At 40.4% G+C, this 24410-nt stretch overlaps 1 protein-coding gene across 5 annotated transcripts in view; it reads left to right on the forward strand.

Moving 5' to 3' along the window:
- Positions 1-24410, forward strand: part of LOC133646207 (nardilysin-like) — a 90077-nt gene that overhangs the window by 1453 nt on the left and 64214 nt on the right. For 3 of the 5 annotated variants that reach the window (XM_062041353.1, XM_062041352.1, XM_062041354.1), the window contains exons 2-7: positions 4058-4415; positions 6283-6514; positions 6699-6780; positions 18004-18157; positions 20945-21198; positions 21375-21497. In XM_062041353.1, the coding sequence (XP_061897337.1) occupies positions 4234-4415; positions 6283-6514; positions 6699-6780; positions 18004-18157; positions 20945-21198; positions 21375-21497 (1027 nt within the window). In that variant the 5' untranslated portion in view covers positions 4058-4233. Of the gene's footprint in view, positions 1-4057; positions 4416-6282; positions 6515-6698; positions 6781-18003; positions 18158-20944; positions 21199-21374; positions 21498-24410 lie in introns of those variants that run through there. The other 2 variants (XM_062041355.1, XM_062041356.1) reach the window with 2 other exon arrangements.

A 24410-nucleotide genomic window follows, 5' to 3' on the forward strand; every position in this document is an offset into this window, starting at 1 on the left:
TTTAAACCTAAAATACATTCATTTTGATACTTGGCACCCTCTTAGAAGTATGATAACTTTGCTTATTTTATTTTGCTAATTTTAGCTTGCTAATGTTTTATGCAAGTATTTTAGCAAATTTTATGATAGCATTTTTGCTAATTTTATTAATTTAAACCTAAAATACATTAATTTTGATACTTGGCACCTTCTTAGAAGTATGCTAACTTTTCTTATTTTATCTTGATAACTTTAGCATGCTAACGTTTTATTCAAGTATTTTAGCATTATTTACATTATTTACAACCCGGGGTGTGGGATATGGAGGGGGGTTAGGTTTGGTTGGTATCAACACTTCTGTCATCAACAATCAGCATCAACAATTGCATCATCAGAGAAATGGACATTGAAACAGTGTAGGACTGACTTGGTAGGATATGTACAGCAAGTAGTGGACATAGAGAGAGAGAGATCAGAAAGCATAAGAAAAAGTATCTACATTTGATTATTTACATTTGATTATTAACAATCCGGGGAGGGTGTTAGTTTAGGGTTGAAGTTGCCTGGAGGTGTACTTTTATTGCGGTTTTAAAGGAGGATAGAGATGCCCTTTCTTTTACACCTGTTGAGAGCGTAGCGATTATGATGATTCTATGTGTCTACATTAAAAAATTCTTGTTCATACTGCATTAATATATGCTCATTTTCAACTTTCAGGCAGAGAAGGAAATCACAACTAACTCAATCTACCGAAACTGTATTTATTAAACAGTTATTAAGCAGTGGCAAAAACATTCTTGTCATTTCCAAAACAGAAAGTGCAAGATTGTCAGAGACATTTTAAAACAAGCTATTAGTGCACTTTTGTGCATGATGTCACTAAGATGACATATCAAAACAACGCTAAATTAAAGTGCACTTTTTGTACAGAACGCCACTACAATAGTTTAAAAACATGATGTCACACAATATATTTCAACAAGTGTCAAATAAAAATGAGCTGCATAATAGTACATCAAATAGTGTTCGTCCTTCGCTATGCGGTAGGTTCCTGCGGACATTATCTCCTTTTGTTGTCAACTCTTTTTTTCATACGGTGTTGATCTGGAAATGTTTGCCTCGGCATTTTGATGGTGTGGGCGTGTGGCACCGGATGGAGATGTTGATGCGGAGTAAGCACTCTTCATTCTCTCGCAGGTGACTTTTCAAATGATGCTACATATTAGCAGTAATGCTACTTTTTATAGCAACGCTTTTGCCCCAAACTTGACAAATTACGGTTGTCTGTTCGACATATTCCCACTTGAGGCCAAACCACCGCCAGACGATGGACCCCCTGCTGTTTTTCTTGGGAATTAATTCTTCCTTCATTTGTTACCAGATTCGCACCTTCTTTCTCTCGTATTACCACTCGCACCACAGCTAACGTTACCCATGCCGCTACCTCTCTGCTCCGCGAGGGCGTATACGTATGTGACGTATGACGTGACAGTATGTGACGTATGTACAAAGTGCGCTTGCTGTCTGTGAGAAGGAGACACAAGAAGGAGTGGGAAGAGCCTGTCGTGTAATGCCAGCAGCTAAAAGCAACTGCGTGAGAACGTATACTCGAATATCACGATATAGTCATTTTCTATATCGTACAGAGACAAACCTGCGATATATCGCGTATATCGATATATCGCCCAGCCTTACTACAATGTAAACAAAAACAGAATGCTGGACGACAGCAAAGACTTACTGTGGACCAAAGACTGTGTCCATAATGTACATTCAAACATGACATGACAATCAACAATGCCCCCACAAAGAAGGATAAAAACAACTGAAATATTCTTGATTGGTAAAACAAAGTAGATGCGGGAAATATCGCTCAAAGGAAGACATGAAACTGCTACAGGAAAATACCAACAAAAATAGAAAAAGCCACCAAAATAGGAGCGCAAGACAAGAACTAAAACACTACACACAGGAAAACAGCAAAAAACTCCAAATAAGTCACTGCGTGATGTGACAGGTCGTGACTCTACACCTACTTTGAGACAAGAGCTATATTGATGCATGCTTGGTTATGGTTTAAAGTCATATACAACAATGGCGACAACGACTTTTTACTGTCAACTGAGTTTCGTTTTTTAATGATTTCTGCTGGTGGTGTGCCTCCAGATTTTTTCAACGCAAAAAATGTGCCTTGGCTCAAAAAAGGTTGAAAAACACTGGTCTATAGCTCGGCAGAGTAACCATTTTATTCTCTTCCATATCAGTAGGTGGCAGCAGGTAGTTAATTGCTTTGTAGATGTCGGGAACAACAACGATGCGTTGTCGTGATCACAATATGCAGGCGACAGCGGGAGGCAACTCGCAGGTAAAACGGTGTCTAATGCTTAAACCAAAAGTAAACAAAAGGTGAGTGCCCCCTAAGGCATTGAAGCTTAGGGATGGCTATGTAGAACGAAACTAAAACTGAACTGGCTACAAAGTAAAAAAAACAAAACAGAATGCTGGGCGACAGCAAAGACTTACAGCATGTGGAGCAGACAGCGTCCACAAAGTACATCCGCACATGACAGGACAATCAACAATGTCCACGCAAAAAAAAGATAGCAACAACTTAAATGTTCTTGATTGCTAAAAACAAAGCAGGTGCGGGGAATAGCGCTCAAAGGAAGACTGCAACAGGAAAATACCAACAAAACAGGAAAAGCCACTAAAATAGGAGCGCAAGACAAAAACTAAAACACTACGCACGGGAAAACTCCAAATAAGTCGGCGTGATGTGACAGGTCGTGACTACAGATATCCGATAATGGCTTTTTTGCCGATATCCCGATATTGTCGAACTCTTAATGACCGATTCCGATATCAACCGATACCGATATATACAGTCGTTGAATGAACACATTATTATGCCTAATTTTGTTGTGATGCCCCGCTGGATGCATTAAACAATGTAACAAGGTTTTCCAAAATATATCAACTCAAGTTATGGCAAAAAATGCCAACATGGCACTGCCATATTTATTATTGAAGTCACTAAGTGCATTATTTTTTTTAACATGCCTCAAAACAGCAGCTTGGAATTTGGGACATGCTCTTCCTGAGAGAGCATTAGGAGGTTGAGATGTGTGGGGTTGGAGGGGAAGGGGGTAGCGGGGGGTGTATATTGTAGCGTCCCGGAAGAGTTAGTACTGCAAGGGGTTCTGGGTATTTGTTCTGTTGTGTTACGGTATGGATGTTCTCCCGAAATGTGTTTGTCGTTCTTGTTTGGTGTGGGTTCACAGTGTGGCGCATATTTGTAACAGTGTTAAAGTTGTTTATACGGTCACCCTCACTGACCTGTATGGCTGTTGACCAAGTCTGCTTTGCATTCACTTGTGTGTGTGAAAAGACGTAAATATTATGTGACTGGGCCGGCACGCTAAGGCAGTGCTTTAAGGTTTATGGCGCTCTGTACTTCTCCCTACGTCCGTGTACCACTCCGTACAGCGGCGTTTTAAAAAGTCATAAATTTTACTTTTTGAAACGGATACCGATAATTTCTGATATTACATTTTAAAGCATTTATCGGCCGGCCAATATTATCGGACATCTCTAGTCGTGACAGTACACCTACTTTGAGACAAGAGCTATAGTGATGCATGCTTGGTTATGGTTTAAATTAATATCCAACAATTGCGACAACGACTTTTTATTGTCCACCGAGTTTAATTTTTTAATGATTTCTGCTGGTGGCGTGCCTCCGGATTTTTTTCAAAGAGAAAAATGCGCCTTGGCTCAAAAAAGGTTGAAAAACACAGGCGTAGACAACACCTACTTACTTCTTGGGGGTGTTTTTATTGAGAAAAAAGGTGGGTTTTTAAAGACATCGCGTGTTTCGCATTGACCGCGGCATATGTAAACACGCTGTCGTGGCTGGATCACAGTTTTAGCTGACATTCTGCTGAATGGGCGAAAGCACCAGAGAGTCAATATGAATAGCTGCATTGTCGGGCGCCTGGCGAGTGTGTGTGTGTGTGTGTGACAGTAGACTATCAGACCTTACAGGCCATTTTTTTTTTTTTACCCCCTCTCCTCTTAGTCGTTTGTGCTCCCTAACGGCCCACGTTGCCACACGCACTCTCCATCATCATCGCTGCCTCCAGGCTGACACGCTGCGTGGCCGCGCTGACGAGGAGGACATTACCGGCGACAGCGAGCTTTCCGCTTGTTTACGCCTGCCGCTTGCTGTCGGCCCACGGTGACAAAGTCCCCAGGATGCCCCAGACGTGCAAGTCCAGAAACGCCCCGGCGTCAGACTCTCCACGTTCAGCCGGGAATCCAGAACCAGAGGGGTGCAGACATGTGGCAGACCCTGGACTAGGAGGAGGAGGAGGGGTCGAAGACAACCAAGGAGACAGTGAGATCATTAAATCTCCAAGTGATACTAAACAATACAGGTAATGTTCCTGAGGTAAATCCCAACTCAATACACCTTTTTGGCAGTTTGCACTATTGTTAACCCTTTATTTGTACCATCTTGGACACATTTGACAAAGTACACTTTGCAATATGTTTAAGCCACCACTTATTAAATCTTGGATTTAAGTTCGACAAAGATTTTAAATTGCAGCAGCAGGTTAACTCTGTTGTACGATTTAGTTTTTATCATCTAAGACTTTTAGCAAAAATGTAATCAGTTTTATCTTTTAACCACTGTGAGCGGGTAATCTATGCTTTTATTTGCTTACGATATCATATAAAAATATATGTTGATACCAGGGTTTCCCACACATTCATTTATTTGTGGCGGCCCGCCACGAAAGAATTACGTCCGCCACAAATAAAAATTTAAAAAAAATATTTAAAAAAAAAAAATACATTTTTTTTTTTTTGTCCTCTCCAGCTTCTCAGGCAAATCATATAGTTGATGTAGATGCCCATATCGGCTGTTCAGATTTACTTTACAAAAGAGAAGTGTAGGATACTTCTCTTGTTGCCTTATTTGTATTTGACATTATTAAATGTATTTATATTAGAAACCCAACATGTGTATATAACAAAGGGTGCAAAGTCTGCAGGCAGTAGGAAACACATGGTTAAGTGTAGGGAGTAAAACTGATGGCAGTCTAAAGTTCAAGATTTTTGGAGCTCTTTGTTCAGTGGATCAGATGTTTGATGAAGCTCTGTGTCTATCTACCACCACTACTGTTTTCTGTTTATTTGTTACTGACTGTGGCAGGACACCTCTGCCTCTGTTTCACTTTATGTTGCTGGTAAATAATATGGTTGTAGTAGTAGGCTAAAGTTAAATTATTTAGTATGCACTAATTAAAGGGGCAGAGCTTTGAGACATTTTAGCTTTTATATTTTATAAGATATATTTTTGTAAGAACCACAATTAATAAATATATTTCAGTGAATAACTTATTGTTCAAATCTGTATATAAATATGTACATAAAGTGTTGTAATTATATTGTAAAATGGATGGATGGACGTTAAGAACCAAACTGTTATTATTAATTAGTAAGTATACATTTTTTGAGCCTTTTTAGAGAAAATCAAATCATTGTAGTAAATTATGCAAATTACTCGATGATGTCATGTGACCACGCCCATAGCCACGCCCCCACCGCCACAGGTATCTTGGCAGTTTATGGGAAACACTGGATACTAATGGATAACAACACCGATTTGTTTTTTAAATTTATGCATACCGTATTTTTCGGACTATAAATCGCAGTTTTTTTCATAGTTTGGCCGGGGGTGCGACTTCTACTCAGGAGCGACTTATGTGTGAAATTATTAACACATTACCATAAAATATCAAATAATATTATTTAGCTCATTCACGTAAGGGACTAGACGTATAAGATTTCATTGGATTTAGCGATTAGGAGTGACAGATTGTTTGGTAAACGTATAGCATGTTCTATATGTTATAGTTATTTGAATGACTCTTACCATAATATGTTACGTTAACATACCAGGCACGGTCTCAGTTGGTTATTTATGCGTCATATAACGTACACTTATTCAGCCTGTTGTTCACTATTCTTTATTTATTTTAAATTGCCTTTCAAATGTCTATTCTTGTTATTCTCCAGTGAGCCACTAGGGTGACACTAAAGAGCCGCATGCGGCTCAAGAGCCACGGGTTGCTGACCCCCGAGTTATAGTAAAGGTATATTTTCCCCTGGAATGCCAAACAAGATGCATTTCTTTGAGGCGCTGTGTTTATTAACTCAAGTGTACAGCGCACGTGGCGTCTATTAAAGTGGAGGCCGCTAATTGGGAAAATACGCTCACAGCTGTCTTTTCTTCAGGTACATTGTGCTGGACAACGGTCTCCGAGCGCTCCTCATCTCGGACTACAGAGGCTTGGCGGGATCAGAGGAGGAGGAGGAGGAGGAGGAGAATGAAGGGGACGAGGAGGAGGAGGAAGAGGGGGAAGAATATGACTCCGGCGACGAAACGGAGGAGGACTCTGATGAGGGGAGCGAAGATGAGGACGACGACGGGGAGGGGAAGAAGAGTAGAGGACATGCCGACAAGCAGGTATCGCCACCGTGACACGGCCTGCAACAGTAGGTACACCTGTGCAATCCAGTGACGTAGTTACATGGTGCAGGTGTACCTAATCAAGAGGCCTGGTGAAAACCGGTATCTGACATCAATATCACTGTTGTGACAAATGTGTGAAAATGTGGCACAAATCATATTTGATCTCTATATGTGTCAGTGTGCGGCAGCATTGTGTGTCGGAGTGGGCAGCTTCAGTGACCCCAGTGACCTTCCCGGCCTTGCCCACTTTCTAGAACACAGTGAGTAATTATAGTAATTATAGTGAAAGCGGAAAGGAGGGAGGGATGGGGTGGGGGGTGGTCGCACTTTCCAAAAGGTTAATTTGCTCCCCGCCTTTTACATGGTTAGCCATCAGCAATACATTTGAGGCTGACATCCTCCATATATGTTTGCACCTCTGAGTTGGACGAGATAAAACCGTATTAATAGGCAGCAGAAGCGGGAAGGCGACCCTTGTTAAATGTGTTCCAGGACCTGCTCTGTCTCTCTAATTACTCATTTGAACCTCTTTCCCTGCCTGACCAAAAATGACCACGAACATATTGCATTCGTATTTAGTTTAAAAATATGTGACATTAAAAAAAGGCCAATTTTATTGTTGAAATTTAAAATAAAGTAAAATTGTGAAATTATTTTAGTACAAAAATTATTTCCTTTTTGGGCGTTGATTAACATTACAGTAACATTAAGTGACAAAGACATGGGTATTTTACGTGACAAACTGACGTTAGCGCCAACCCTAAATATTATTATCATTATTATTTATAAACCCTGGCTGCTCCCAATTGTTGGTCTTGGTGATTAGGTGGTTACCATGGCAACAACAACACTTTAATTTGGGGGCAGGTTTAACACTTATCTCCCACCCAGCAGTGGGTAGAGTAGCCACAAATTGTACTCAAATAAAAATTCCCTTACTTTAAATTATTTTTTTCTTTTTTATTTTCTATTATGCCCCCCCCTCAAAAGAAGAAAATATTTTGCAGCCACCCACATTTTGGCCGTGACTATAAATAGTATCGTTGATCCATTAAATTGTTATAAGTACACCTTTGCATAACATTGCATACTTATTAACATTGAAGAAAACAAAAAACAATAACTATAGATCAACTTCCAACAAAGAATAACTGTATCAACGTTGATTTTTAGTCTGTAATAAAAATATTTAAAATTAATTACCGTAATTTCCGGACTATAAGCCGCACCTGACTATAAGCCGCACCAGCTAAATTTAGGGGAAAATACAGATTGCTCCATATATAAGCCGCACCCGACTATAAGCCGCAGGGTTTTGATGTGTAATTACCGTAGTATATAGGGGTTCCTGCTACCACGGAGGGGATTGTCGGGACAGAGATGACTGTTTGGGAACGCAAAGCGTCCCATTTATTAACAATAAATCTTTCAATCATTCAATCAAACTTTCACATCTTTGACATGGCGAACAGCATTCGTGCAGAGTACAAATAATACCACGGTGCAAAGTAATACAAAGTGCTCGCCTGTACGTTATCAAAATAACCAGCCTACCGGTATATGAAAAGTCAGTCTTTAATCATTGTGTCATCGTCTTCCTCCTGCGTACTAAAACCACCGAAATCCTCTTCGTCGGTGTCGGAGAAGAACAGGCCGTAAATATGCCGCACCGTTGTATAAGCCGCAGGGACCAGAACGAGGGGAAAAAGTAGCGGCTTATAGTCCGGAAATTACGGTAATTTCCCTGAAAGTCAAAAAGATAAATTAATCCTTATTTAAAAAAAATGTTGACCAACTTCCACTGTTAGACACTGAATTATAAAATTTAATGAATTGTTCAAATTGATCAGCAACATTAACTCAGAAGCAAACTATTTTAAAACACGTTGACCTGCCTCTTTACTATTTAGGAAATACTGCTTAAGAGCAATAGCTGGGTTGTGACCTAGAGACACATCCGCGCTCTTCTAGGTTTCAGACGATCGCCTGGAGCCCCATTAGGCCACTGTTTATTTACCTGCATCAGTGCCGATTTGGGCGTATTTTGAAAGGTTTAAAGGCAAATATAAAAACGATCATGAAATAAATATATAAAATGGGATGTAGTGGATTTTTACACTCTTAAGGAAAATATTTTTTTAAATATTTAAACCATTTATCATCACCAAGAGGGCATGCTTGCTACTACCTCACTTCATTTGATACTCACGGTATTTAGAGAAGGAAATATTAGAGACACATCATGTCTTTACATCTGAGGGGTCCACAAATTAAACATTAATCGGTGAAAGACAAAGTTGGACTTATTTGTGGATCGCTACGTAACATATTTTGATTGACATAACGAGTGCCGTGCTGCTGTGATGGTGACAGTAATGAGAAAAAGGATACATTTGTTTGCATTTGATTTGCTGCTACAAATATTAGTCTGTCCTCTACAATTCATGTCTGCAGTTGTTTTTATGGTGTGAAGTTCATATTTTGTCTCATTATTGAGCTATAGATGTCCCTGTTGTTCAGCAATGTTTGCTAGCGTTGAGCCTACGAGAGATTTTTTCGTGTCGTTTATTACTATACTATTAAGGATATTTTCTTGATGCCAACGAATAGCATCAAAGACGCTATAATGTGGTCATCCGTGTTGAATAAAGCACTTGGCTTTCCTGCACAACAATTAAGCGTTTAGTTTCTGTTATGACAATCAAGAAAGAAAATACAGTGAATTGGACCAACAATCACAATATTTATTACAAGGACGTGCGTGCGTGCGTGCGTGTTCTTGTATTTCTACCCTTCTTGAGACTTCAACAAGGAAAACTACCTTCCATATGAGGACCGGTGAACAAGTTAGGACCAAAATCACGGTCCCAATACCAAAAATCTAATAGAGAATGTCTCATTTGCACCCCTGGTGGTGAAATCTATCAAAATTAGGGCGGTCCCAAAAAGAAGGGATTTCTCAAATTGACTTTGTGTCGGTCAACATATGTAATAACAAGTGTGTGTAAAAATTTGAAGTGGTCCCCCTCTGGCCAACATATATAATAGCAAGTGTGTGTAAGAAATTCAAATACGCCCCCTTTGGCCAAAATTAATATAAACAATAAAATATGTACATAGAGACATACTGTAATAACTTGAAATAAATAATGAAGATTAAAAACCAATTACAAAAAAGCTTACCTTTTTTATATTTACCTAGTATGTATATGTTATTAATGTTGTAAATACAAAATCTTTGTTTATCTAGAAAGGGTGGTCCTAAAGAGGTAGGCCTTTTTCGGATGTCTCAAGAAGGTAAAAAATACAAGAGAGAGTGTGTGCGTGTGCGTGTGCGTGTGTGTGTTTGCGTGTGTGTGTGTGTGTGTGTGTGTGTGTGTGTGTGTGTGTGTGTGTGTGTGTGTGTGTGTGTGTGTGTGTGTGTGTGTGTGTGTGTGTGTGTGTGTGTGTGTGTGTGTGTGTGTGTGTGTGTGTGCTTTCAGAGAGACGGCTGTGACTTGTTTGTTTGTTTTTAACAAAGTGATTGTTGATCGACCACCTGCTCATATCTTTTTAAAAGCTACAGTATTTTATATGCACACAGAAAACATCAGGAGGGAGATTTGTAACTTCCGTTAGAATGTTGGTAGACAAGTTGCCAAGTCTTAGGTGCAGGCGTTTCCCCATCATGCCTTGCTGTAGTTAACAATTATTACTTTTGACATTGTTATTGTGCATGTTTTGTACAGGTAGGGTTTTATAGTTAAAGTACCAGTAGAGTGGAAAAAACAAGTTGACTTCATATGCTTAATTGTGTTTCTTTGTATCAAATAAACCATATGTAATTGTATTTTATCGGCAAAATAGGTGAAAATACCGTCTAAACATTACAAAATGCTACAAATTCAGCAAGCCATTTTGAATATTCCACTCCAAATATCTTCTGCAATTTCCGTAGATTCTACGTCACTGCAGTATTGCTTCTGCACTCTGACCATACTATCAAATCCGTCATACTGGAAATATGCAAAAATTGGAAAGAAATGTGCTGTTTATTATTCACATCCTTATGTAAGACAAGAACACATATGCTTGACTGTTTTTATGCATTTGAAATTGTAAATAAGTAGCTAACAATTGAGTCAACAGATCGAGGGTCATCTGTTGTGCCCATTACACCCTCTAAAAAACATCCAGAAACCGCCAACATACTCCATTTACATGTCATGACCTGAAAATGTACCAAATATGAGCGATGCTGTTATTATAAGCTCCAACGCAGACGGCATATGTTAGCGGCGCATTGATAGCAGTGAGCTAATGCTAGCTTATGCTGCTATTGTTGACACATTAAGCCGGCAGCTGCTTCTGCTTCGTCTCTAACTTGCTAAAAGTTAATTCTAGATAATGATTAATGCATTTCTCACCTGGTAGTGGCCATAGACCGAGAGACTGGTCAACTTTGACATCCCTGAGATGGCAAAAAGATGCTTGTTGCAGCCAAAAAAATGTTAATGTTAATTGATTCTTCTTATGTGCGCATCCCCTCTGTCGCAAGAATGGAAATATTACAATAAGTGTTTGATTTATTATGGTTTGTTATGATTAGTTTGTATGTTTAGCACCTAGCAATACTGCTAATGCTATAGCGTTAGAATATAACTGCATCCGTTTAATACTCGGCGTCTTAAAATGATTGTTCATCCACTTTGTGTTCGGGTTCAGAAATATAAGGTTCTTGATCATACTTTTTCCAAAGTAATCGTTGTTGACTCTCACAAAGTCTGCTTGATTAGCATTGTTATTGATTAGGAACGGATGTTTGGTTCCTAACACTACGTCACGGATCACGTGACTGGCTTCCTCATTAACTCTCAGAGTTGCTCAAGAATCTCTGCGAGATTGATACTATTTTGATCATATTTGTTTATTTGCAAACTTTGGAAGTATTTTGGTGTCATAAATAAGACATATATGATAATAGCTTCAGTAGAGAGGCATCTTGTTTTTCTACTCTATTGGTACTTTAAAGTAGTGTCGTTTTTAGTTGTGTTATTTATTTAGTTAAATATTGCTATTTTTGTTGGTAATCTGGCACTTTTAGTAAGAATGATTAGTGCAGTGCATCCTATTAACATCACTGTGACCTTGGGCGGCTATTGTATCCAAGAGTGAATGTATAAGAAAAATAATGTTGATGACAGTGTGACCACATTTCTTACCTGCAGGTCAAATAAGTCTTAATTTTTAAATGGTTCTGCGCATATGATGACTTTTTTTCCAGGGCCGGGAGTTTGATGCCTGTGCTTTAAGGGGAAATATATTACATATTTTTGCTTGAGTGCAGGGGTTCTTAACCTTTCAGACCTCGAGGCCCAACTTTTCTACTATAGATACAAATATTAACACTGATGAATAAGTCATCTTACTCTTGATTTTGATTGCGTTCAATAATTTTCTAACCTACTGAGAGTTTAACAAAAAACCTTGTCGAATGATAGGAAACCATGTGTTAATCACAAAGATTATTATCAAGGCTTAGGTCAGGCTGATTAAGAATAAAATACTACCGGTAATCAAATATACTGCAAAAGAAAGGACTCATAGAAACTGATGAAAAATAAATTTACATACAATTACGCAGTGCTGAAATAAAAAAAAATCTAACTAAATTAATAATAATAATAATAACAACATATATGTTTCTTCAATACAATGTAAATAAAATCTAAGTGCAAATGAAAACACAGCTTCAGCACTTTAGTCATAATTGTTGCACTCAAGAAAATTCTCTTTGGTTTTAGCTCCAGATTTCTTTTTTATTTGAGATTGTCATTACTGCCACAAGTGGTGGAAAAGTTTATTACATCTGAGTACCGCTGCGGCCCACACGGACCACAGCTGAGAAACAGATATTATTTTGGCGGCCCAACAATGGTTAAAGGGGAACTGCACTTTTTTTTTTAGAATTTTACCTACCGTTCACAATCATTATGAGAGACAAGAAAACAAAAGTTTTTCTTTTTTTTCTTTCTAACATACAAATCGTCTTGTTCTCGGTGGCTAGCATTGCAGCTAATGGTGGCAATCAATTCTACCTCTAAATCAATTTACAATGTGTTTAAAAACCATCAACAAGACTTCATTTACGTTCCCTAACCTGTATAATAACCAAACTGTAGCGACATTGTTATTGTAAGAGCAAATTTTGAGGAACTCTTTTTCGATCCTCATAACACATCGGCGTGCTAAGGTATTAGCGGTAAAGGCTAACGTTGGCAAGAGATAAGATAGCTTCTTCAACAGCACGAAACACGTTTGAGTTTGTAATGCACAGCACTGCGATACGACAATAATCTGTACTGACTGAAAAACATGAACATTCATATTACAATATCTGTGAAGTATTAGCCCACTTTTTTATGTTTTGTTTATACATAGCTGAGCTAGCCAGACAGCGTATGTACTGTAGTTGTGCTAACACGCATGGCGTACTGCGTGTATCGTGATCGATATTTAAGTGACTTACTCAGTGGACTGTTGTTTGTCTGGTCCAGCTGGCCGGGAAACGTTTCCTGTTGATTTTGGGGTAAGCAATCCATTTATGTCAAAATAGCTTGGCTCCAAGTTCCATATTTATAGCGTCAAAATCGCTTTAATCTTTCTCTCCCGGCTTTCGTTTGCTCCAACGTCTCACTAGGGATGATACTCGAAACCGGTTTTCCCGGTTGTTCGATAAGAAAAGAACCGAGTCCTCGGACTCGAATCCCTTTTTGAGAACCGGTACCCGTTATCGAGACCACTATAGTAAAGAAAAAGAGTTGGTTCTTTATTAGAATCCCTCGGAACGACTCCCGTCCTGACCAGAAATGCCCCGTGGGACATCAGAAGAAATGACGTCACGTAGCTCAGTCATTAGGCGCAGATACCGAAAGCAGGAAAAAAAATGGACCGCGCTCCAAGGTGTAATAAAGTTCAAAACAAAAGGTATAATCCAATGAATAACTTTACTGAGATATTTGAGCAGAGTACAAACACATGACGAACACTTTTACGACCAACAGGAAACATAGCAACCAGGCTAGCAACGCACCTCCATTACGGCAGCTGTCGCCACGTTCTTAAAGCAACCGCAGCACATACATATATAAACAACATATATGACATGATCTCCCTTTTTTAACTTTTGTTTTTCTTTCCTTGTAAACAAAACAAAATCACACTGTATATGTGTTGTCTGTCTAATTATAAATAATGCAGACGAGGCGTGTTGGCTTAGTTCTTGACGTTTACTTTCACAGCCTCATTCATAACCTCATTCTTACGTGACGACATGCAACAACACATTTCGGGGCTACCGCGCATGCTCGTCACTCCCGTTGCATGCTGGGTAGTGTAGTTGTTATATTCCTAGCCTAGCTCATAACATCACATCTTTCCCCCTATAAAGAAATAATGTTAACTCAATAAATTGTATTTCTTTTTTTAGCTTTAACTTTTCATTTTTTAGCATTGTAACCACATTTGCAAAGAACCTTTCTCTTCATAGAATTTTCTTTCAATAAAGAAATAACGTGCAAAAATGTCAAAGCATCATAACAAACAGTTATGTCAAATAGCAGCAGAATTGCACTTTTTGGAGAGCTGTATTATTTTCAGTTTTGTGCCCAAGGGACTGATTTTATTTAACACTATATTATTATTTATACACCTACAGTGATCACATAGACAGGTTGTTTTTGTGTTACTGTATATATTTGTTTTTCTGAAAAATCCCACTTAATATACTTTGGGTAACAACAGTCAATATTTTTTTTTTTTTTTTTAGCAGTCAATATTTGATTATTTATTAGATTAAATTTTTTTCTTTTATAATAAAAGTGAGCTTTTGTTAAACCAAATATTGTGTGTTTTGTCCATATACAACAACCTATCTGGACTCGATAAGAGAATCGATAAGGAATCGGTTCGATAAGAGAATTCGATAATAGGCTCGAACTCGATAATTTCTTATCAAACATCATCCCTACGTCTCACTCTTCCTTTGTGCTCGCTTCTATAAGCAGCAGTATATTTAGCTTCAAAAGTAAAAGGTTGTTAATCCTCATTTGTCCAAAAGTAGTCGTTTTCACTGTCTGTTACCAAGTCTGCAATGATTAGAGCACACACTCGTGTTTGATTCTGGAAGTAGCAACACACATGTTGCCAGAAGTCAAGTCGTGCGCTGCTATGGAAACCGATCAATGCGCAAAAGAAATCATTCCCGGAAATGATTAAAATGATCAAAATACGGTAAATAGTGAACATATTACATATTGTTATGTACGTGTCTGTTACTATATTATATATAGATTTGCATTGTGCTTACAAAACATTGCTGGAGGGTTTTGAAGTTGTCTTAGAGGACTTTAAACGTTACAACAGTGACTTCCATTAGCCCCATCTTTCAAGCGTTTTCTATCATCTTTAAAATCGTAAAGTGTTCTTGTCAGGTTCAAACACTGATGACATCTATTAAACAAGACAAGAGGCAAAGAATTAAACAGAGACAGAATTCAATTTGGACTCAATATATTGAGGAGAGTTGCCTGAACATTGTATCCTTCTACAATCTCCAGCACGTTCTGCCAAAAGATTGTATGCCTCCTTCTTTTATTTTGGACCCTCCCCGACCACATGGCCACCGCTGTCTCCAAAGGACAAAGGTCGCAAAAAAAGTTCACAGAAAAGGTTGTAAACAATTCACAGAAAAGGTCAGTTCAAAAAGAGTTCGTAAAATACTTCAAAAAGAGTTTGTCTGGAAATTGGGCAGATCCTGCCATCTGTCCGCTTTGAAGTCCTTGGGCCAGAACAACATCCTTCTGTTGATTACCATACATGAAAGAACACAGAAACACCATCTTGCTCCCCCCCCTACACAGTGGAGTTTTAAGAGCCTTACTCTTGGTAGATTTCAAAGACAGCCTTTTGTCTTCTTGTCAGGAACACAATGTAATACAAAGTTTTTGTGATCATTTAGAAACAATTATTCTAACAGTTTTTGTCTCTCATAATGATTGTGAACAAAAGGCAACATTTTATAAAAAAAGAAGAAAAAAAGTGCAGTTCCTTTTAAGAAACACTGCAATAGTGAATGCATGTACAGGGAATAAATTATTGTCAGCACTAATGCTCGCCCTAACACAACATGAAAGGTGTCTTGGCTGATCCAAAATTTTGCAAAGGCTACCAAAGGAGACATTTAGGGTGCTAGCCTCATTACAAGCCAGTACACCGCCAACTTAAATTTAAAGCCCTTTCTTAAGGGCAAACTATTACATATTGTTACTTTTAAAGAACACTAGTAATTGGCTGGAAGATTTGAATAATAATGTGGATGTCCGCCAAAGACAGCACGCAGCGTAAGGTGTCCTGGCTGGCCCATAATGTTTTAATACCCACTTAAGTAGATGTCTAAAAGCTCTACATGGCAACAGCTTAAGCCATCCATCCATTAATTTTCTACCGTTTGTCCCTTTTGGGGTCGCAGGGGGTGCTGGAGCCTTTCTCAGTTGCATTCGAGCGTTAAGCGGGGTACACCATGGACAAGTCGCCACCTCATCACAGGGCCTACACAGATAGACAGACAACATTCACACTCACATTAACGCACTATGGCCAATTTAGTGTTGCCAATCAACCTATCCCCAACCAATGTATGATTTAAAGGCCTACTGAAACCCACTACTACCGACCACGCAGTCTGATAGTTTATATATCAATGATGAAATCTTAACATTGCAACACATGCCCATACGGCCGGGTTAACTTATAAAGTGCAATTTTAAATTTCCCGGGAAACTTCCGGCTGAAAACGTCTAGGTATGATGACGTTTGCGCGTGACGTCAAGGGTTGAAGCGGAAATATTGGGACACATTGTATCCCAATACAAACAGCTCTGTTTTCATCGCAATTTGTTCAATTAACAATGGAGACTGCAAAGAAGAAAGCTATAGGTGGGATCGGTGTATTAGCGGCTGGCTACAGCAACACAACCAGGAGGACTTTGAGTTGGATAGCAGACACGCTACCGTGAGTACGCAGCTTTCTTCCAAACATTTGATCGCTTGCCCGTCCGTGCGTGGCGCTTTGTGCATGTCACGTACGTAACTTTGGGGAAGTATATGTTTCTTGCCGACTCTGATGGCGGCCGGGGTGTCGTCGAAAGCTACAACGCCCGCCACCGCGCCGCTGTCCTCACCTTGACTTCCTCCGTCTCCGGGCCGCATCGATGATCGGGTGAAGTCCTTCGTCGCACCGTCGATCGCTGGAACGCAGGTGAGCACGGGTCGTGATGAGCAGATAAGAGCTGGCGTAGGTGGAGAGCTAATGTTTTTAGCATAGCTCTGTCGAGGTCCCGTAGCTAAGTTAGCTTCAATGGCGTCGTTAGCAACAGCATTGCTAGGCTTCGCCAGGCGGTACAGCATTAACCGTGTGGTTACAGGTCCAGGGTTTGGTAGTATTGTTGATCTTCTGTCTATCCTTCCAGTCAGGGGCTTATTTCGTCTGTTTCTATATGCAGTTAAGCACGATGCTATCACGTTAGCTCCGTAGCTAAAGTGCTTCGCCGATGTATTGTCGTGGAGATAAAAGTCACTGTGAATGTCCATTTCGCGTTCTCGACTCTCATTTTCAAGAGGATATAGTATCCGAGGTGGTTTAAAATACAAATCCGTGATCCACAATAGAAAAAGGACAGAGTGTGGAATCCAATGAGCCCTTGTACCTAAGTTACGGTCAGAGCGAAAAAAGATACGTCTAATCCTTCACTCTCACGTTCCTCATCCACAAATCTTTCATCCTGGCTCAAATTAATGGGGTAATCGTGGCTTTCTCGGTCCGAATTGCTCTCGCTGCTGGTGTAAACAATGTGCAAATGTGAGGAGCCCTTCAACCTGCGACGTCACGCTACTTCCGGTACAGTCAAGGCTTTTTGGTCAGCGACCAAAACTTTATCGCAGATGTTCTCTACTAAATCATTTCAGCAAAAATATGGCAATATCGCGAAATGATCAAGTATGACACATAGAAGGGATCTGCTATCCCCGTTTGAATAAGAAAATTTCATTTCAGTAGGCCTTTAAAGCAAAACAACTGCATACAGTAGCGGATGTAAAATGTCCATGTTTTGCAGAAGCAAAACGTTCCTTATAAATCTCATTCCTTTCTCTTGCTGTCTCTCAGAGGAGAAATTGTCTTTCTCTTGCACTGATGGTCTTGTCGAACAACTCCTGATGGCCTATCTGAAAACGCGCTCGCCATAAAAGCCGTCAGCCAATATTTACAGCCATATTTAGAGCCATCTTTTCGGTAGCAACTTTGATGATAAATTTTCCCCGCAGCACATAACTGCCGTCCGCACGAAACAAAAGAGCCGCAAAAGCGTAATCTTGAGTGGCTGAAGGCTGAGGCGTCTTGTCATCTGACTCACACTTTGTGCTCTGTTCCCAACCGTGCGAGCCAGTGGTGTTCATGGGCAGCAAGAAGTACCCCTCGGAAAACGGCTTCAATACCTTCCTCAAGAAGCACGGCGGAAGCGACAACGCCTCCACTGACTGCGAGAGGACCGTCTTCCAGTTCGACGTCCAGAGGAAAGGCTTCAAAGAGGCGCTCGACAGGTGAGACGGGATCACAGGTGCTTTTGTTAAAAGAGAAGAAAAGGACATCTGAGGGCTAACATTTAAAAGGTGAAGGCAGGGGAATGGAAAGATTTAAGTTAAAAAAAAAACAGACGTATAACGACAACTCAAGTAAGCCTGAGGCCATTTGCCTTTCTGATTAAAAAGAAAGTGTTAATCAATGAGATGTAACGACATCACTATTTGGAATGGCAAAGATTAATCCAGATAATTCAATGTAGCCATAGTGTATTTTACTTTGTTTGCTGCCTAAATGGGTTGCAGTTAAAGATAATTGTAAACAAGCCTGTCACGTCTTGTCAAACAGTCTTCCGGTGCTAGAAAATGTTGAATGAATTGACCTGTGAGATAACACCCTCTGCTAGATCGGTACTTTTTTTTTTTTTACTACTACACTTCTTTTTAATACATCTTAGAGACTTCCTTTTATTGTCATTCAAATTTGAACTTTACAGTACAGATAAGAACAACATTTCGTTGCATTAGCTCATTGTAGTGCAGGATAAAAGAGCAATAAGGTGCATACCGGTATATAAATAAATAGATTACTGTACAAATAAATATATTGCACTTTTTTATGTGCATCCACATTTATGGATGTATGTTATATTGTCCTTATATTCCAGCGAGTTAATCCGTTCTTGGGGGGGAATTGAGGGAATTATTATGATGCGTTCAATAGTCTTATGGCCTGAGGGAAGAAGCTGTTACAGAACCTGGAGGTTCTGCTACGGAGGCTGCGGAACCTCTTTCTAGAGTCCAGCAGTGAAAACAGTCCTTGGTGGGGGTGGGAGGATCTCTACAGATTTTCTGAGCCCTGGTCAGGCAGCGGCTTTTTGCGATTTCCTGGATAAGAGGGAGAGGAGTCCTGATGATCTTTTCCGCCGTCCTCACCACTCTCTGCAGAGACTTCCAGTCTGAGGCACTGCAGGCTCCAGTCCAGACAGAGATGCTGTTGGTCAGTGTGTAGGGACCAGGTCATATTGTCAGTTATCTGCACCCCCAGGAACTTGGTGCTGCTTATGATCTCCACTGCTGTGCCATTGACGAAGAGTGGAGTGTGGCTGGACTGGTGCCTCCTGAAGTCGACGATGATCTCCTTGGTCTTGTCGACGTTCAGGACCAGGTTGTTGGTTCTGCACCAGTCAACCAGATGTTTCACCTCCTCCCTGTAGTCCATGTTGTTGTTGTCACGGATGAGGCCCACTACTGTTGTGTCGTCCGCATACTTCACAATGTGGTTAGTAGTGGACCTGGCGCAGCAGTCATGGGTCATCAATGTGAACAGCAGCGGACTCAGGACGCAGCCCTGGGGGGAGCTGGTGCTCAGGGAGATGGCACTGGAGGTGTTGTTGCCCACTCTCACAGACTGGGGTCTGTCTGTGAGGAAGTCAAGCAGCCAGTTGCGTAGGGGGGTACTGAATCCAAGGAGGGCCAGTTTGCTCACCAATTGTTGTGGGATGATGGTGTCGAACGCAGAGCTGAAGTCCAGAAATAACATCCGCACGTGTGTGTCTACTACAAAAGCCAAAACTACTATCGATTACCCATTTAAATCATTGCCTTCAAATTAATTTTGTGTCCTAGGACTTATTCCTTCAGTTTGTAAACATTAACAAAAACAACCAAAAAATTATTTTGTGATCTCCGGGTTCGGGAGGAGATCTTGCCCCAAGTGGAGGAGTTGAAGTACCTCGGAGTCTTGTTCACGAGTGAGGGAAGAGTGGATCGTGGGATCGGTGCGGCATCTTCAGTAACGCGGACGCTGTATCGATCCGTTGTGGTGAAAAAGGAGCTGAGCCGAAAGGCAAAGCTCTCAATTTACCGGTCGATCTACGTTCCCATCCTCACCCATGGTCATGAGCTTTGGGTTATGATCGAAAGGACAACATTACGGGTACAAGCGGCCGAAATGGGTTTCCTCCGCCGGGTGACGGGGCTCTCCCTTAGAGATAGGGTGAGAAACTCTGTCATCCGGGAGGAGCTCAAAGTAATGCCGCTGCTACTCCACATCAAGAGGAGCCAGTTGAGGTGGTTCGGGCATCTGGTCAGAATGCCACCCGAATGCCTCCATTGGGAGGTGTTTAGGGCACGTCCGACCGGTAGAAGGCGACGGGGAAAACCCAGGACGCGTTGGGAAGACTATGTCTCCTGGCTGGCCTAGGAACGCCTCGGGATCCCCCGGGAGGAACTGGACGAAGTGGCTGGGGAGAGGGAAGTTTGGGCTTCTCTGCTTGGGCTGCTGCCCCCGCCACCCGACCTCGGATAAGCGGAAGAAGATGGATGGATGGAAAATATGGATCTATTCACACGAGTATCGATCATATATGGATACTACCCTTGGTATCAACACGACCAATATATGGATCAAGTCCTTCCCCTACGTGTACGCCTGACTGCTACATCCCAACAGAGATGCTGTTCTATAATCCTCTATCAATCAATCAATCAATCAATGTTTATTTATATAGCCCTAAATCACAAGTGTCTCAAAGGGCTGTACAAGCCACAACGACATCCTCGGTAATTGAAAGAGATGGGATCGGCTTTTGTGATCGGCATTGATAGGCATTATTATGTACTTATTTATAAAAATGAAAAGAAAACACACACACAAACAAGGTAATTTATCGATGGTGGAAAAATTATCGGGTTCATTTTCATTTATCGTTCGATTAATTGATTTCTGATAATCAGCCCAGGCCTAAGATTTGTCTTCATGTGCACTCATACCTAATTGTTTATCTCATACCCCCAATATATCAGATGGGCTCAGTTCTTCATCTGCCCCCTGATGATCCGTGACGCCATCGACAGGGAGGTAGAGGCCGTTGACAGCGGTAAGTCTCCTCGCATTGCAAAAACCTACACTGTCTTTTTTTTTTTTTGTGGTCTTGAGTATTTCCTTTTTTTTCCCCCATCAGAGTACCAGCTGGCTAAGCCGTCAGACTCCCACAGGAAAGAGATGCTGTTCGGCAGTCTGGCCAAAGCGGGACACCCCATGGGCAAGTTCTGCTGGGGTAAGTTGGTGAAGCACAACCGCCGGGACAAATAGAACACAGCAGGGTGGCGTTGGGGGTTGTTTGTTTGCCAAGTCCCCCGAACTCCCTCTCCTATACCGCTCCCTGGCGTTTTTGCGTTTGTGGACAATTTGTCTCTGTCTCTGTTGATTTTGTGATGTGCCTGCTCTCACCAGGGAACGCGCAGACTCTGAAGCAGGAGCCCAAGAGGAAGAAGATCAGCGTCTACAAACGGCTGCGCGCATTCTGGAAGAAACACTACTCCGCCCATTACATGACCCTGGCTGTGCAGAGTAAAGGTCAGCAAGATGTGTCTTTTAGAGATTGACAGAACTCTAACAAGCAATCTGTTGATTAATTGACTCCTAATTAAATCGTATAGCTCTTAACGAGGATCCGCACCATCCGTCTTCAGCAGTCTGTGGCTAATTATTCACAGCTCACCTCAGGTCGCCGCATTCTCCACGGTGATGTCATCATTGGCCCCCACACTTTCTCACACAGAGAATATCACGCTGCAGGCTAATTAAGAGCTGCAGTGAAGGCCGATGATGGCTAGTGCTGACATTTATGGCAAAAAAAAAGTTCTGAATTCTTGCACGGGGAAACTCAATACATTAAAAATAATGATCTTTGCGGAACTGTCTCGGAGAAAGTTAAACCTCTGGAACACTGCATAGTGCAACCAGTGCACACAAACAGGTCGTAAGTAAAAGCATAAAGTGGAACCTCGAAAGTCCAATGTCCCCCGACATCTGACAACATTGTCTGACAAAACTGGCCCTAGAAAAACGCACACAATCAAAGTGAATTTTGCAAGACTTTAGCATATATTCTGAGGATGACTTCCACAATTACTTTTTGCTCTTTTTTGGCAGGGCCTATTTGTGTATTTTATGTGTGTGAAGCTACCATGGAAGTGTACCTTTTATGGCAATTAAATATGACAACTGTCACTTTTCATAGAAAAAAAGAAATATTAGCAGTTGTAACAATCACTTACTGTACAATATCTGCTCTCACTGGGATGCCGACAGATGGGATGTGCATATATTCCCATTTAGATGAAGAAATAATCATAATCCATAAAAAGGTGCTGCAAACAAGTGTCTTTTCATGTCTTTCTCGCCATCTCTTGGGATAAGTTGAACGTCAGAGTTGACCATTTATAGCAAAATCCTTCTACTGTCCAGGTGAAAAGCATGATTTAAAACCTAGAATGAACTTTTAGCAGCTCAGAGGCGAAGCGCCAACTCACCGGCTCAATATGTCAATATAGCAGCTTAAGCTAGTTATCTCTGTGATCACGACGCCGCAAAAAAAAAAATGTCTGCAAAAGCGCTGATAATAACAATATCGCTAATACTTTCAGGTCAAACGATGCTTTTGGATGTTATTTTAGATGGCTCAATGGGCGGAATAGCTTACTATAGTGTAGCTGCATTATTAGCCACCTCATTTTTGTCGTATATTCGACATAGAATGCATTTAAAAAAAGAAAAACATTTGTTCTTGTCTTGCAAATGGATTGTGAATGATAAGCAGAATTCCAAAAAAAAGTGCAGTTCCCCTGTAACATGATCGTCTGTCCTGGATGCTCAGTACAATATGGCTGAATCACCATAAGTCGACAATATTATAAATAGTAATAGTCATAGATAGAAGTTTGCAGCGTTACTCTATCGCAGGTGTTTGTTAAGCATGTTCAACTTATTTTTGGCATTTATTAAATATTTTCAAGCAACAAAATTGGCTAAATGAAGATATCAATATTACAGTGGTATTGGCCACTAGATGAGATTATAGATTAGTTATTTTTGAGTGAAAACACTTTAAAAAAAAAAAAAAAAACGGTTTTAACATTCACACTATTATCCAACATCAAAAGCACAATAGCACAGCACCCCTGCAGAAATAGTGAGACATTTTTATGCATGCTTTGTTTGGGGAAAAAGTAGCGCCATCTGGTGGACATATTAAATCCCCTGCAGTCCAGACTGAAACCGCAACATAGTCGTCCCTCTGATTTGGATTTTGTTTATTTTGAAACATGTTTTACGTGGTTTGGGCCATTTTCAAGCCGACAAATGACTAAATGAGCTAATATCTAAACTGCAGTAGTATTGGGCATTAGATGAGACCTTGGCTCCTAAATCTAGCACAGTATAATCTTATTTTCTATCATTATGTCTACTATATTGGATTACAAGAGTGTAAAGGTAACTATTTGGGTGTTATTTAATGTCTAGAGGGCTCTCAGTGTATAAAAAAAAAACATTTAAAAGGTCGGTGTGGCTTGGATAGTAGAGCGGCCGTGCCACCAACTTGAGGGTTGCAGGTTCAATTCCAGCTTCTGCTATCTTAATCATGGCCGTTGTGTCTTGAGCACGACACACTTTTTTCCCAGTGGCATCTACACTGGTGTGTGAATGTACAAGACTCCCTTGAAAAAGACATTCCTAATATCAATGGGACTTTCCTGCGTAAATAGAGGTTAAATAAATAAAAAAACTATGTTATGCTTTAGCTATGTAAGTATTAGTTTCATGATGAATAATTCATACTTTGCAGAAATTAATTTACCACGATTAGACCCGTAAACAATTACCAGCTATAAACGAGGAACGACTTAGGAGGCGAAATGGGTGCATTTAGTAATAAGTAAAGAAACTGTGAGTATTAATTCAATGGAAGGTACTCAAGAGGAGAAATGTGTATTGATAACCACAGAACTTACAAATAGTACAGTTAAAGACTTTACTAAGGCAATTGTTTAACACTATATTCTTTTATATTTAATGTGCGTTAAATCAGTACAGCGACGATTACAAACTCAGTCTGCCGTTGTCATAAGCATTGAGGAGGATTTTCCCTCCCACACAAACAGTGCTGAGAGGATTCACATAGCCAGGTGCTTTCTTGGAAGGATAAAGCCTGTATAAATGAAGTGCTTATTTTTTTTCCCTTCCACCATCCACCTCATGCTGTGAGTCTGATATGTTGCTTCAGTAATGACATTTTCCCCCCAGCAGAAAGACAAACACAATATGACAGAAGACCCTGAAAACAAGAGCAAAGTAACACAAAGCAAATATGTTGTTTGGTACTACAAAGGATGATAAATTAGTTCTGAATAAAACCCAAATGTTCTCTAGAAACACAATTTATAATGTCATACCCCAGCTTAAATAACATTGTACCACTATTTTATA

Source organism: Entelurus aequoreus, linkage group LG03 (genome assembly GCF_033978785.1).
Source record: "Entelurus aequoreus isolate RoL-2023_Sb linkage group LG03, RoL_Eaeq_v1.1, whole genome shotgun sequence".
Classification (NCBI taxonomy): Eukaryota; Metazoa; Chordata; class Actinopteri; order Syngnathiformes; family Syngnathidae; genus Entelurus; species Entelurus aequoreus.